Raw genomic sequence first — 16,452 nt, 5'->3', positions numbered from 1 at the left:
TTATGGGTAAACACCTCTTCTAAGCCCAACAGACCGTGACGGATTGAGAAATCATTTCATTTCATTGTTACGAGATAAGCCCTAGCATTGTATGAAGTCTTTTTGTTAATTCAGCTGCTCCTCAATTGGAGCAGGTGTGGAGGATTGACATGAAGATGGGGCTTCTGATCTTAATGTTTACCAGCTTAGCAATTATATGTGATGTATCATATATTGTCATTAAGACAAATGATTATACTGGTCATGGTCATGAATATGACTTATCATCTGATTTAGTTGCTTCCCACTGGGCACAGATGTCATTTCAAACAACGTTGATTCAACCAACGTGTACCCAGTGGGTTGTTATTGTTCATATCGTTGTTTAGTGATTCTGTTGATGCTGAGTCTGGCTAACATCCATGGCCCCCTGGTTAATATTTTCTCCTCTACACACTCTCTATCTCTCTCTCTCTATCTCTCTCTCTCTCGTTCTCTCTTTCTCTCAACACAGCTTCACAAACACTGAACCAGCTGTTTAGAGGAAATCAGTTTCCCCTGAGCCAGTAGGATGATTCTGATGAGGGCTTTCTTTTTATGACACTCAGCATTCATGTCAAGTCAGAGGGAACTCATGTACTGTTGAAAGACTTGACCTACTTCTCGACTTCTCTCGAAAACATAGTCATGTTAAATATCAAATAGTAAAACATGATTTGTTGAACTGTCTGTTTACACTGCATCTATTCTGTTGTTTTTATTGTGTTAGCAAAAACAGCCTGTTGGTTTAGTGATGTCTTTGTTTTTACATGGATCACTGGGGCCTTTTGATTGACTCAGGCTGTGCAGTAACATCAGGCAGGTGCTGAGAGAGAGAGAGATAGAGAGAGAGAGAGAGAGAGAGAGAGAGAGAGAGAGGGATGGATGGAAGGGGAGAGAGGGGGGGGGTGGAAGGAGAGAGAGGGGGGTGGAAAGAGAGAGAGAGCAATTGAGCGAGTGATAAAGGGATGGAGAGAGACTGAGAGAAAGAGGGATAGAGTGAGAAAAATGTATTGTGTCAGAGCTTGCTAGCAACATGTCTGCAACCTGGTTGGCTTAGCTACACGTTGTTGTTGCTTCTCGCCAAGGAGAAGAGAGAAAAAAACAGTTCCTTCAAGTACATGTTTGCCCAGAGACAGGGAGTAGAGAATCATCCAACTGCTGCTCTATAAAGAACAAAGAGATCCTGTTTATCTTTTATAGTGTTGTAATAGGCCAGGGTGTGTGTCTGTGTGTGTGTCTGTGTGTGTGTCTGTGTGTGTGTCTGGGTGTGTGTCTGTGTGTGTGTCTGGGTGTGTGTCTGGGTGTGTGTCTGGGTGTGTGTCTGTGTGTGTGTCTGTGTGTGTGTCTGTGTGTGTGTGTCTGTCTGTGTGTGTGTCTGTGTGTGTGTCTGGGTGTGTGTCTGGGTGTGTGTCTGTGTGTGTGTCTGTGTGTGTGTTTATGTGTGTGTGTCTGTCTGTGTGTGTGTCTGTGTGTCTGTGTGTGTGTCTGGGTGTGTGTCTGGGTGTGTGTCTGGGTGTGTGTCTGTGTGTGTGTTTATGTGTGTGTCTGTGTGTGTGTCTGGGTGTGTGTCTGTGTGTGTGTCTGTGTGTGTGTCTGGATGTGTGTCTGTGTGTGTGTCTGTGTGTGTGTCTGTGTGTGTGTCTGGGTGTGTGTCTGGGTGTGTGTCTGGGTGTGTGTCTGTGTGTGTGTCTGGGTGTGTGTCTGTGTGTGTGTCTGGGTGTGTGTCTGGGTGTGTGTCTGTGTGTGTGTCTGTGTGTGTGTCTGTGTGTGTCTGTGTGTGTGTCTGTGTGTGTGTCTGTGTGTGTTGTATTAGAAAGCCCTGTCATTTCTTCTTCTTCTTCTTTTTTTAAAGTCAGGTTGCATGTGTGTTTTTGTTTGCTCAATATCAAAGTGGACTTTGATCAGCAGGATTACCCATAAAGCCTAGCTCAAATGTTTTACTTCGATTAGACAGTGTCAGCTGTGCCTTACCAAATGTGACCTTGACATTTGAGCCCAAACACATAACCCATGTACAGTTTGGATGTTGTTCAAGATCAACTTATTCTATTTATGAAGACATGTTTTTATTAGATCAATTTGGATTGAATTGGCACCAAGGACTGAATTTAGGAATGATTCTGGCTTTGGTTTTTGGGTTCTGCTCTCAGGCAATACAGTTTTCAGATGCGTAAAAACAGCCAAAGAAAACAATGACAAGACAACAAAATTAAAAAGTTGAAACACAGGTGTAGCAGAGGTGGTTCAGTGAACTGTACTCTCATATGATGAGTCACCTTGCCTGAGACCTTTGTGCTACCTCCCAGTGTTAATGTCTAGGCTTTAGCTGAGTAGGCTAACACCAACCAGAGTCACAGACTCTAGGCTAACGGACTCTAGGCTAACGGACTCCGGGCTAACGGACTCCGGGCTAACGGACTCCGGGCTAACGGACTCTTGGCTAACGGACTCCGGGCTAGCGGACTCCGGGCTAGCGGACTCTGGGCTAACACCAACCAGAGTCACACAGACTCCAGGCTAAAAGACTACAGGCTAACACGACCAGAGTCATACAGACTCCAGGCTAACAGTGTTGTGTGTGTCTGCGTTTGTGTGTTTCAGGGGGTCGTATCAATGGCAGAGACGTGTGGATGTACAACTCCCAGCTCAACCTGTGGATCAGAGTGGCTTCACTCAACAAGGGACGCTGGAGACACAAGATGGGTGTCCTACTGGGGAAGGTAAGCAGATTACCTAACCCCCCTTTATTTACTCATCTTCCTGTTTGTGTTCATTGTCCCCACATTGAAATCTGGGAGGGGACTGTGGATCTATCTCCGTCTGTTAGTACGTTCGTACGTTCGTCACCCGCCATATCTCAGACAGCACTGGCCCCATTTTGACAAAACCTGCGTGAATGATGCATCTTGTCATAGAGATCCGGCATTTACAAAATGACACCGATTGGCCAGATGGTGATGCCATAACAAGCGATTGAAAATGCATACTTTGAAGGATCACACCCCTCACTGTTTGACCTAAAGTCATGACATTCGGTACATAGGTCCCTCTCCTCAGAAGGAACAAATTTGCATCAGGGGACCTATAAGATTAGGGGACCTCTACTCCTCTGGCACCGAAGGACCGATCATTACAAAACTTGATATGTGACATCTATGGACAAAGGACCCTCAATGCAATATTTTCCAGACTAGTACCTAAAACAACATGGCCACTATTGATCAATAAACATTTATGTGGGCGTTGTCTGGCACATAAATGCATATAAATCAGTCAAAGATATTTGTATTGTAACACAATTTGGTACACATGTTGCAAACACTGTCAAGACTCAACATATACAAGAACATTCATATCGACCACACGGTGTCGCTACAATGGAAACATGTTTTGTTGCTGTCATTATAGTCTAGTTTGAATTGTTGTCTCTAATTGGCCCAAGGGCTGCATCATTCTTGGGGGACTGTTGCCTTGTTTTTGTTATTGTTATTCACTATGTATTCCTTATATATCCATTATTGTTCTCAATGCTGGGCAAAGTACATATATACGATCTTAATTTGATCACTCTTTTGTTGCTGAGAATTTCCTTTTTGGTATTTTTTAAGGACTCCCCGTAGGTGTTGCAAAAGCAGCTACTCTTCCTGGGGTCCAAAAATAAAAAAGATGCCCTAGAGAGCTGCCCTGCGGTACACCACACCCTATATGTTTGGCATTAGAGAAGCTTGAAAAGCCATAAAACATATGTTTCTCAACAATAGGTTATGGTTAATAATATCAAAGGCTGCACTGAAATCTAACAGTACAACTACCACAATCTTCTTATTATCAATTTCTTTCAACCAATCATCAGTCATTTGTGTCAGTGCTGTACATGTTGAGTGCCCTTTTCTATAAGCATGCTGAAAGTCTGTTGTTAATTTGTTTACCGAGAAATAGCATTGTATTTGGTCTAACACAATTTTTTACTAAGAGCTGGTAGCAAGCTCTTGTTAATTTACTGCTGCTCTTTAATTATTTGTTACTTTAATTATTTTTTATTTTATTTTTACTTATCTATTGTTTTCTTAACACTTTTCTTAAAACTGCATTGTTGGTTTAGGGCTTGTAAAGTAAACATTTCACTGTCAGGAATACCTGTTGTATTCGGCACATGTGACAAATATAATTTGATTTGAAGCTGACATGTCTGCTGTTAGAACCAGTAAAAGCTGCTTCACCACTCCTGGGTAGTGGAATGACTTTGGCTTCCCTCCAGATGAGCCTCATGATTTACATAAATGAACTGAAAACACACAATAACACATAGCAGTATTAACAGTTAATGTATTAACAGTTAACGTATTAACAGTCTTGTACTTTTAATGTAGCCTAATTTTGCCCAGCTAATAGCCTAACCACCAGTCATGCAACATTATCGATTTAACATCCTGTTGCTGCAGGATTATTTTGCTGCGACACTCCTTGTCAAATTAAGATCCGACATCTGTAAGCAGGTGATCTCCCTGTACCTCTCAATGGGATAATTTAGTCCTATTTGAAAACTTGAAGGATGCATCCTTACTTTATCCCCTTCCTTGAATCACTTATTTGACATGATTGAGAAATTGTAGCAATATTGAAAATTTGGACATACAGTTGAAGTCGGAAGTTTACAGTGGTGGTGAAAAGTTTTGAGAATGACACAAATATTAATTTTCGCAAAGTCTGCTGCCTCAGTTTAAATGATGTCAATTTGCATATACTCCAGAATGTTATGAAGAGTGATCAGATGAATTGCAAAGTCCCTCTTTGCCATGCAAATGAACTGAATCACCCAAAAAACATTTCCACTGCTCTCATGTCCTGACCTTAGTTCCTTTTTTATGTCTCTGTTTTAGTTTGGTCAGGGCGTGAGTTGGGGTGGGCATTCTATGTTTGTAGTCTAGGTTTTGTATTTCTATGTGTTTGGCCTGGTGTGGTTCCCAATCAGAGGCAGCTGGCAATCGTTGTCTCTGATTGAGAACCATACTTAGGCAGCCTGTTTTCCCACTATGGGTGTGGGTAGTTGTTTTCTGTCTTTGTGTCTCTGCACCAGACAGAACTGTTTTGTTTGTTCCGCTTTGTTGTGTTTTTGTTCTAGTGCTCAGTTTCTTTATTAAATTTACCGTGAACAAGTACCACGCTGCACCTTGGTCCTCTTCACCTTCTTCCACCTACGACAACCGTTACAACTACATTTCAGCCCTGCCACAAAAGGACCAGCTGACATCATGTCAGTGATTCTCTCGTTAACACAGGTGTGAGTGTTGACGAGGACAAGGCTGGAGATCATTCTGCCATGCTGATTGAGTTTGAATAACAGACTGGAAGCTTCAAAAGGAGGGTGGTGCTTGGAATCATTGTTCTTCCTCTGTCAACAATGGTTACCTGCAAGGAAACACGTGCCGTCATCATCACTTTGCACAAAAAGGGTTTCACAGGCAAGGATGTTGCTGCCAGTAAGATTGCACCTAAATCAACCCTTTGTCGGGTCATCAAGAACTTCAAGGAGAGCGGTTCAATTGTTGTGAAGAAGGCTTCAGGGCGCCCAAGAAAGTCCAGCAAGCACCAGGATGGTCACCTAAAGTTGATTCAGCTGTGGGATCGGGGCACCACCAGTACAGAGCTTGCTCAGGAATGGCAGCAGGCAGGTGTGAGTGCATCTGCACGCACAGTGAGGTGAAGACTTTTGGAGGATGGCCTGGTGTCAAGAAGGGCAGCAAAGAAGCCACTTCTCTCCAGGAAAAACATCAGGGACAGACTGATATTCTGCAAAAGGTACAGGGATTGGACTGCTGAGGACTGGGGTAAAGTCATTTTCTCTGATGAATCCCCTTTCTGATTGTTTGGGGCATCTGTAAAAAAAGCTTGTCTGGAGAAGACAAGGTGAGCGCTACCATCAGTCCTGTGTCATGCCAACAGTAAAGCATCCTGAGACCATTCATGTGTGGGGTTCCTTCTCAGTCAAGGGAGTGGGCTCACTCACAATTTTGCCTAAGAACACAGCCATGAATAAAGAATGGTACCAAAACATATTCTGAGAGAAACTTCTCCCAACCATCCAGGAACAGTTTGGTGACGAACAATGCCTTTTCCAGCATGATGGAGCACCTTGCCATAAAGGCAAAGGTGATAACTAAGTGGCTCGGGGAACAAAACATTGATATTTGGGTCCATGGCCAGGAAACTCCACAGACCTTAATTCCATTGAGAACTTGTGGTCAATCCTCAAGAGGCGGGTGGACAAACAAAACCCCACAAATTCTGACCAAGTCCAAGCATTGATTATGCAAGAATGGGCTGCCCAGAAGTTAATTGACAGCATGCCAGGGCGGATTTCAGAGGTCTTGAAAAAGAAGGGTCAACACTGCAAATATTGACTCTTTGCATCAACTTCATGTAATTGTCAATAAAAGCCTTTGACACTTATGAAATGCTTGTAATTATACTTCAGTATTCCATAGTAACATCTGACAAAAATATCTAAAGACACTGAGGCAGCAGACTTGGTGAACATGTATATTTGTGTCATTCTCAAAACCTTGGCCACGACTGTGCATACACATTAGCCAAATACATTGAAACTCAGTTTTTCACAATTCCTGACATTTAATCCTATAAAAAATTCCCTGTCTTAGGTCGGTTAGGATCACCACTTTATTTTAAGAATGTGAAATGTCAGAATAATAGTAGAAAGAATGATTTATTTCAGCTTTTATTTCGTCACATTCTCAGTGGGTCAGAAGTTTACATACACTCAATTAGTATTTGGTAGCATTGCCTTTAAATTGTTTAACTTGGGTCAAACGTTTCAGGTAGCCATCCACAAGCTTCACACAATAAGTTGGGTGAATTTTGGCACATTCCTCCTGACAGAGCTGGTTTAACTGAGTCAGGTTTGTTGGCCTCCTTGATCGCACACGCTTTTTCAGTTCTGCCCACAGATTTTCAATAGGATTGAGGTCAGAGCTTTGTGATGGCCACTCCAATACCTTTACTTTGTTGTCCTTAAGCCATTTTGCTACAACTTTGGAAGTATGCTTGGGGTCATTGTCCATTTGGGAGATCCATTTGCGACCAAACTGATGTCTTGAGATGTTGCTTCAATATATCCACATAATTTCCCCTCCTCATGATGCCATCTATTTTATGAATTTCACAAGTCCCTCCTGCAGCAAAGCACCCCCACAACATGATGCTGCCACCTGCCTGCTTCACGGTTGGGATGGTGTTCTTTGGCTTGCAATCCTCCCCCTTTTTCCTTCAAACATTATGATGGTCATTATGGCCAACAATTTTATTGTTGTTTCATCAGACCAGAGGACATTTCTCCAAAAAGTACAATCTTTGTCCCAATGTGCAGTTGCAAATTGTCGTCTGGCTTTTTTATGGCAGTTTTGGAGCAGTGGCTTCTTCCTTGCTGAGCGGCCTTTCAGGTTATGTCAATATAGGACTTGTTTTAATGTGAATATAGATACTTTTGTATCTGTTTTCTCCAGCATCTTCACAAGGTCCTTTGCTGTTGTTCTGGGATTGATTTGCACTTTTCGCACCAAAGTTCGTTCATCTCTTGGAGACAGAACGCGTCTCCTTCCTGAGCGGTATGACGGCTGCGTGGTCCCATGGTGTTTATACTTGCGTACTATTGTTTGTACAGATGAACGTGGTACCTTCAGGCGTTTGGAAATGAACTAGACTTGTGAAGGTCTACAATTTATTTCTGAGGTTTTTACTTGATTTCTTTAGATTTTCCCATGTCAAGCAAAGAGGAGGCACTGAGTTTGTAGGTAGGCCTTGAAATAAATCCACAGGTACCGCTCCAATTGACTCAAATTATGTCAATTAGCCTATCAGAAGCTTCTAAAGCCATGACATAATTTTCCGGAATTTTCCAAGCTGTTTAAAGGCACAGTCAACTTAGTGTATGTAAACTTCTGACCCACTGGAGTTGTGATATAGTGAATTATAAGTGAAATTATCTGTCTGTAAACAATTGTTGAGAAATTACCTTTGTCATGGACAAAGTAGATGTCCTAACCGACTTGCCAAAACTATAGTTTGTTAACAAGAAATTTGTGGAGTGGTTGAAAAACGGGTTTTAATGACTCCAACCTAAGTGTATGTATACTTCTGACTTCAACTGTGGCATTTGGACATAGAGTAAGTGCTACTGAATGTGTGTGTTAATGAATTGGTACACTAGCAATGCCAGAGGTTTTCCCCACCTACTAAGCCAAACTGCTTGACGCTACTGTATGGTACAGTAGGTATGGTAGCTGGCAGCAGTTAATTAGCAGTTAGGGAAGGTGTCTGGCATCGGGTGTATCCATGCAAACAGTCAATTAGAGTGTCTGCCAAGAAGAGAGAACAAAGCGTTACAGGAAGACAAGCAAACATTACCTGGGAAATCTACTTTTGTGACAGAGCTGTACCTGTATTTTTGCTGGGCTGATGAAACAGTGCAACATAGTTTCAGAAGAATCGACATGTTCCGCAATCCTGCTAGATTCTTCGGCAATTAACACGTTTTGATTGTTAGTGGAAATTCCCACATTATGCTTACCTGGCCTAGTTTGAGTATCAGTCTCTTTGGCACATTATGCTTACCTGGCCTAGTTTGAGTATCAGTCTCTTTGGCACATTATGCTTACCTGGCCTAGTTTGAGTATCAGTCTCTTTGGCACATTATGCTTACCTGGCCTAGTTTGAGTATCAGTCTCTTTGGCACATTATGCTTACCTGGCCTAGTTTGAGTATCAGTCTCTTTGGCACATTATGCTTACCTGGCCTAGTTTGAGTATCAGTCTCTTTGGCACATTATGCTTACCTGGCCTAGTTTGAGTATCAGTCTCTTTGGCACATTATGCTTACCTGGCCTAGTTTGAGTATCAGTCTCTTTGGCACATTATGCTTACCTGGCCTAGTTTGAGTATCAGTCTCTTTGGCACATTATGCTTACCTGGCCTAGTTTGAGTATCAGTCTCTTTGGCACATTATGCTTACCTGGCCTAGTTTGAGTATCAGTCTCTTTGGCACATTATGCTTACCTGGCCTAGTTTGAGTATCAGTCTCTTTGGCACATTATGCTTACCTGGCCTAGTTTGAGTATCAGTCTCTTTGGCACATTATGCTTACCTGGCCTAGTTTGAGTATCAGTCTCTTTGGCACATTATGCTTACCTGGCCTAGTTTGAGTATCAGTCTCTTTGGCACATTATGCTTACCTGGCCTAGTTTGAGTATCAGTCTCTTTGGCACATTATGCTTACCTGGCCTAGTTTGAGTATCAGTCTCTTTGGCACATTATGCTTACCTGGCCTAGTTTGAGTATCAGTCTCTTTGGCACATTATGCTTACCTGGCCTAGTTTGAGTATCAGTCTCTTTGGCACATTATGCTTACCTGGCCTAGTTTGAGTATCAGTCTCTTTGGCACATTATGCTTACCTGGCCTAGTTTGAGTATCAGTCTCTTTGGCACATTATGCTTACCTGGCCTAGTTTGAGTATCAGTCTCTTTGGCACATTATGCTTACCTGGCCTAGTTTGAGTATCAGTCTCTTTGGCACATTATGCTTACCTGGCCTAGTTTGAGTATCAGTCTCTTTGGCACATTATGCTTACCTGGCCTAGTTTGAGTATCAGTCTCTTTGGCACATTATGCTTACCTGGCCTAGTTTGAGTATCAGTCTCTTTGGCACATTATGCTTACCTGGCCTAGTTTGAGTATCAGTCTCTTTGGCACATTATGCTTACCTGGCCTAGTTTGAGTATCAGTCTCTTTGGCACATTATGCTTACCTGGCCTAGTTTGAGTATCAGTCTCTTTGGCACATTATGCTTACCTGGCCTAGTTTGAGTATCAGTCTCTTTGGCACATTATGCTTACCTGGCCTAGTTTGAGTATCAGTCTCTTTGGCACATTATGCTTACCTGGCCTAGTTTGAGTATCAGTCTCTTTGGCAGATTATGCTTACCTGGCCTAGTTTGAGTATCAGTCTCTTTGGCACATGACATGGAGTACAGGGAGTGGATTATCAAAAGAGACTGGCACTCAGGCTATAACTTGAGGAAGCTTGGCCTGACTATAACTTGAGGAATCACACAACTCTGTTGCACACCATAACGCATGATGACTGAGAAAGCATTGACATGAATGGGGTTGAAACTTAACTCAAATCCAATCAAATTATATTGGTCGCGTACACCTGGTTAGCAGATGTTAATGTGAGTGTAGCGAAATGCTTATGCTTCTAGTTCCGACAGTGCAGTAATATCTAACAAGTAATTGAACAAATTCGACAACTACCTAATACACACAAATGTAAAGGGATGAATAAGAATATGTACATATAAATATATGGATGAGCGATGGCTGTGCGACATAGGCAAGATGCAGTAGATGGTATAGAATACAGTATATACATATGAGATGAGGAATGTAGGATATGTTGACATTATTAAAGTGGCATTATTTAAAGTGACTGGTGACACCTTTATTAAATCCATTTCTTAAATTGATTAATGTGGCAAGAGATTTGAGTCAGTATGTTGGCAGCAGACACTCTGTTAGTGATGGCTATTTAACAGTCTGATGGCCTTGAGATAGAAGCTGTTTTTCAGTCTCTCGATCCCAGCTTTGATGCACCTGTACTGACCTCGCCTTCTGGATGATAGCGGGGTGAACAGGCAGTGGCTCAGGTGGTTGTTGTCCTTGATGATCTTTTTGGCCTTCCTGTGACATCGGGTGGTGTAGGTGTCCTGGAGGGCAGGTAGTTTGCCCCCGGTGACGTGTTGTGCAGACCGTGCTACCCTCTGGAGAGCCTTGCGGTTGTGGCCGGAGCAGTTGCCATACCAGGTGGTGATATAGCCCTGCAGGATGCTCTCGATTGTGCATCTGTAAAAGTTTGAGTGCTTTAGGTGACAAGCCAAATTTCTTCAGCCTCCTGAGGTTGAAGAGGCACTGTTGCGCCTTCTTCACCACGCTGTCTGTGTGGGTGGACAATTTCAGTTTGTCTGTGATGTGTACGCCAAGGAATTAAAACTTTCCACCCTCTCCACTACTGTCCCGTCGATGTGGAAGGGGGGAATCTCCCTCTGCTGTTTCCTGAATTCCACAATCATCTCCTTTGTTTTGTTGACGTTGAGTGTGAGGTTATTTTCCTGACACCACACTCCGATGGCCCTCACCTCCTCCCTGTAGGCCGTTTCGCCGTTGTTGGTAATCAAGCCTACCACTGTAGTGTCGTCTGCAAACTTGATGATTGAGTTGTAGGCGCAGTCATGGGTGAACAGGGAGTACAGGAGAGGGCTGAGAACGCACCCTTGTGGGGCCCCAGTGTTGAGGATCAGCAGGGTGGAAATGTTGTTTCCTAACCTCGCCACCTGGGGGCGGCCCGTCAGAAAGTCAAAGACCCAGTTGCACAGGGCGGGGTCGAGACCCAGGGTCTCGAGCTTATTGACGAGTTTTGAGGTTACTATGGTGTTAAATGCTGAGCTGTAGACAATGAACAGCATTCTTACATAGGTATTCCTCTTGTCCAGATGGGTTAGGTCAGTGTGCAGTGTGATGGTGATTGCGTCGTCTGTTGACCTATTGGGGCGGTAAGCAAATTGGAGTGGGTCTAGGGTATCAGGTAGGGCGGAGGTGATATGATCCTTGACTAGTCTCTCAAAGCACTTCAGGATGACAGAAGTGAGTGCTACGTGGCGTTAGTAATTTAGTTCAGTTACCTTAGCTTTCTTGGAACAGGAACAGTGGTGGCCATCTTGAAGCATGTGGGCACAGCGGTCTGGGATAGGGATTGATTGAATATGTCCGTAAACACACCAGCCAGCTGGTCTGCGCATGCTTTGAGGACGTGGCTAGGGATGCCGTCCGGGCTGGCAGCCTTGCGAGGATTAACACATTTAAATGTTTTACTCATGTTGGCCACTGTGAAGGAGAGTCCACAGGCTTTGGTAGAGGGCCATGTCAGTGGCACTGTATTGTCCTCAAAGCGAGCAAAGAAGTTGTTTAATTTGTCTGGGAGCAAGACGTCGATGTGCGTGACGGGGCTGGTTTTCTTTTTATAATCTGTGGCTGACTGTAGACCCTGCCACACACATCTCGTGTTTGAGCTGTTGAATTGCGACTCTACTTTGTCTCTATACTGACGCTTTGCTTGTTTGATTGCCTTGCGGAGGGAATAGCTACACTGTTTGTATTCAGTCATGTTGCCTTGCCATAATTAAAAGCGGTGGTTCGCGCTTTCAGTTATGCACGAATGCTGGCATCAATTCACGGTTTCTGGTTCGGGAAGGTTTTAATAGTCACAGTGGGTACAACATTACCAATGCACTTGCTAATAAACTCGCTCACCGAGTCAGCGTATACATCAGTGTCCTCTTAATGGGTGTTCCCTCCCCCCATCCTCTTAATGGGTGTTCCCTCCCCCCATCCTCTTAATGGGTGTTCCCTCCCCCATCCTCTTAATAGGTGTTCCCTCCCCCCACCCTCTTAATAGGTGTTCCCTCCCTCCATCCTCTTAATGGGTGTTCCCTCCCCCCATCCTCTTAATGGGTGTTCTCTCCCCCATCCTCTTAATAGGTGTTCCCTCCCCTGTCCTCTTAATGGGTGTTCCCTCCCTCCATCCTCTTAATAGGTGTTCCCTCCCCCATCCTCTTAATAGGTGTTCCCTCCCCCATCCTCTTAATAGGTGTTCCCTCCCCCATCCTCTTAATAGGTGTTCCCTCCCCCCATCCTCTTAATGGGTGTTCCCTCCCCCCATCCTCTTAATAGGTGTTCCCTCCCCCAGCCTCTTAATAGGTGTTCCCTCCCCCCATCCTCTTAATGGGTGTTCCCTCCCCCCATCCTCTTAATAGGTGTTCCCTCCCCCCATCCTCTTAATAGGTGTTCCCTCCCCCCATCCTCTTAATGGGTGTTCCCTCCCCCCCATCCTCTTAATGGGTGTTCCCTCCCCCCCATCCTCTTAATGGGTGTTCCCTCCCCCCCATCCTCTTAATGGGTGTTCCCTCCCCCCATCCTAGTAATGGGTGTTCCCTCCCTCCATCCTCTTAATGGGTGTTCCCTCCCCCCATCCTCTTAATGGGTGTTCCCTCCCCCCATCCTCTTAATGGGTGTTCCCTCCCTCCATCCTCTTAATGGGTGTTCCCTCCCCCCATCCTCTTAATGGGTTTTCCCTCCCCCATCTTCTTAATGGGTGTTCTCTCCCCCATCTTCTTAATGGGTGTTCTCTCCCCTGTCCTCTTAATGGGTGTTCTTCCCCCGTGTCCTCTTAATGGGTGTTCTCTCCCCCATCCTCTTAATGGGTGTTCTCTCCCCTGTCCTCTTAATGGGTGTTCTTCCCCCGTGTCCTCTTAATGGGTGTTCTCTCCCCCATCTTCTTAATGGGTGTTCTCCCACCTGTCCTCTTAATGGGTGTTCTCTCCCATCTTCTTAATGGGTGTTCTCCCCCCTGTCCTCTTAATGCGTGTTCTCTCCCCCATCCTCTTAATGGGTGAGCTGATTCCTAAAGCTAACTGCCATATTTGGTTTGATCCAATCCAGCTGTTTCACCATGTCTCACTCTCCATCCCAGCTAAAACCATGTCTCACTCTCCATCCCAGCTAAAACCATGTTTCACTCTCCATCCCAGCTAAAACCATGTCTTACTCTCCATCCCAGCTAAAACCATGTCTCACTCTCCATCCCAGCTAAAACCATGTCTTACTCTCCATCCCAGCTAAAACCATGTTTCACTCTCCATCCCAGCTAAAACCATGTCTTACTCTCCATCCCAGCTAAAACCATGTCTCACTCTCCATCCCAGCTAAAACCATGTCTCACTCTCCATCCCAGCTAAAACCATGTCTCACTCTCCATCCCAGCTAAAACCATGTCTCACTCTCCATCCCAGTTAAAACCATGTCTCACTCTCCATCCCAGTTAAAACCATGTCTCACTCTCCATCCCAGCTAAAACCATGTCTCACTCTCCATCCCAGTTAAAACCATGTCTCACTCTCCATCCCAGCTAAAACCATGTCTCACTCTCCATCCCAGCTAAAACCATGTCTCACTCTCCATCCCAGCTAAAACCATGTCTCACTCTCCATCCCAGTTAAAACCATGTCTCACTCTCCATCCCAGTTAAAACCATGTCTCACTCTCCATCCCAGCTAAAACCATGTCTCACTCTCCATCCCAGCTAAAACCATGTCTCACTCTCCATCCCAGTTAAAACCATGTCTCACTCTCCATCCCAGCCAAAACCATGTCTCACTCTCCATCCCAGCTAAAACCATGTCTCACTCTCCATCCCAGCCAATGTGAACTGAATTGGAGCGAAGCAAATGTAACAGTGGGTGCAATTTATTAGTATGTGTTTCCTCTGTTCCTAGTGGTTTTCATTAGTGAACATCTCATTGGATCGGACTGTAAGTCTGAATGTATTGTAATGTTTTTAAAATTGTATAAACTGCCTTAATTTTGCTGGACCCCAGGAAGAGTAGCCTTGGTAGCAGCTAATGAGGATTCATAATAAATACAAACTGAAAACCTGACTGGTTCTCCACAGTGTCCTATTATAGTGAAATAGATTGACAAGCTGATTGGAAACCACATCTGCACTGTTGTTTTAACCATGCCTTTGTTTTTAAAGTATGTACTTTAATTACTCTGGTGTGTTAGTTTCGCTGGTTACTTCACTGTATAACACTGGTGTTTGTGCGTGCGTGTGTGTGTGTGTGCGTGGGCACGCGTGTTTGCATGTTGTATAGCTGGTTACTTCATTGTATTGTGGTGAGCCGTGCCTGTAGGGTGTTGTCATGATAAGACCAATGCAGACTGGCCATCATTCAAGCCTTGTTGAGCCAGAAAAGGCCTGTTTGCGCAATTGCTGGAAATCACAACACACCGCCCATGTGATGCCTTTACTGACAGCCCATGTTGCACCAATTCAGCCCAAATTCTTCCAAGGACCTTGTAGAGATGTGTGTGTGCGTATTGGACTCATGACATCCTCTGAGTTGACAGCCTGCTTTCTCTGACTCAGGCTTTTAAAGCGTTGTTTCCATGTCATCTAGACATTTAGTCAACATTACTAGAGTACCAGGTAACAACAGCATTCTTACACTAGTGGCCTTTCTTTGTCTTTCTTTCTGTCTGTCTTTCTGTTCTCCCAGGACCCTTTCTGTCTGTCTTTCTGTTCTCCCAGGACCCTTTCTGTCTGTCTTTCTGTTCTCCCAGGACCCTTTCTGTCTGTCTTTCTGTTCTCCCAGGACCCTTTCTGTCTGTCTTTCTGTTCTCCCAGGACCCTTTCTGTCTGTCTTTCTGTTCTCCCAGGACCCTTTCTGTCTGTCTTTCTGTTCTCCCAGGACCCTTTCTGTCTGTCTTTCTGTTCTCCCAGGACCCTTTCTGTCTGTCTTTCTGTTCTCCCAGGACCCTTTCTGTCTGTCTTTCTGTTCTCCCAGGACCCTTTCTGTCTGTCTTTCTGTTCTCCCAGGACCCTTTTTTCTGTTTTTCTCTTTTTTCTCTTTTCGTCTCTCTTTCCCTCTTTGTGTCCGTCTCTCTCTTCCTGACCAGATCTGAGAGGGAGCTTGTTTGATGTCCTTAAAGATTCTGTCTATTCAACAATCATGTTATACTGTAGCTCTGTACCTTAGTAAAGGGTTTGAACCATCGTAAAGAAAATGTATTTTTACACCACTTCTATCCTGGTTGTTTTTCATCTTATCTCAAGCCCTCTATCTCTTCTGCCGTTATGGGTTTCCCGAATGTTTGTTCCTCTTCTCCAAAGGCTGTCTGCATGAGTATAATGCTGTGTTCTTAGTAATTTCCTCTTTAGATTTTTGTTCCTATTGCTAGAGGGCTGGAGCCACCAACTTCCCTGTTGTTACTGTCCTGCTGTAAGCTATTTTGGATTTCTCCACAGAGAAGTTATATAGAGATCAAATTGAATACATTGTGCAGACTGATTGGCATCACATACCGTTTTGAGCTGACCCTTGGATGGCATTGTAACCCAATAAACTTGATAGCAATTATACACACAGAGAGACACACAATTGTAGGAGCTGTGCGTTGTGACCGCAGTCCTTGTCTTCCTCCCAAATGGCACTCTATTCCCTATGTAGTGCACTATTTTTGACCAGAGCCCTTTGATCCCATGGTCAAAAGTAGTGCACTAAATAGGGAACAGGGCACCATTTTGGACACTGTCCCATAACTTCCTGCTGGACTGGTTTCCTGCCAGAGATAGTAATGTAGGTCAGCTCTTGTTTTGCTCTCTCTGGAACATGCTGTGCCTAGCCACGGCTGTCCTCCTCTCTCCCACTGATGCTACACTGTGTTGGACATGCTTAACTATACTGGATCAGAAGTCCCCACAACAATGCTAAACAAACACAAATTCTACCAACTGGGGACATTCTGTT

The 16,452-nt window shown here is 44.3% G+C and overlaps 1 protein-coding gene across 1 annotated transcript in view; it reads left to right on the top strand.

Annotated features, from left to right (window-relative positions):
* Nucleotides 1-16,452, top strand: part of LOC109880226 (kelch-like protein 24) — a 53,292-nt gene that overhangs the window by 15,148 nt on the left and 21,692 nt on the right. The window contains exon 5 of the mRNA XM_020472451.2: nt 2,623-2,741. Coding sequence (XP_020328040.1) covers nt 2,623-2,741 — 119 coding nt within the window. The remainder of the gene's footprint in view (nt 1-2,622; nt 2,742-16,452) is intronic.

Source organism: Oncorhynchus kisutch, linkage group LG30 (assembly GCF_002021735.2).
Source record: "Oncorhynchus kisutch isolate 150728-3 linkage group LG30, Okis_V2, whole genome shotgun sequence".
In the NCBI taxonomy this organism is placed as follows: Eukaryota; Metazoa; Chordata; class Actinopteri; order Salmoniformes; family Salmonidae; genus Oncorhynchus; species Oncorhynchus kisutch.
The sequence above is the reverse complement of the archived record's forward strand: the minus strand, read 5'-3'. Positions and strand labels throughout refer to the sequence as shown.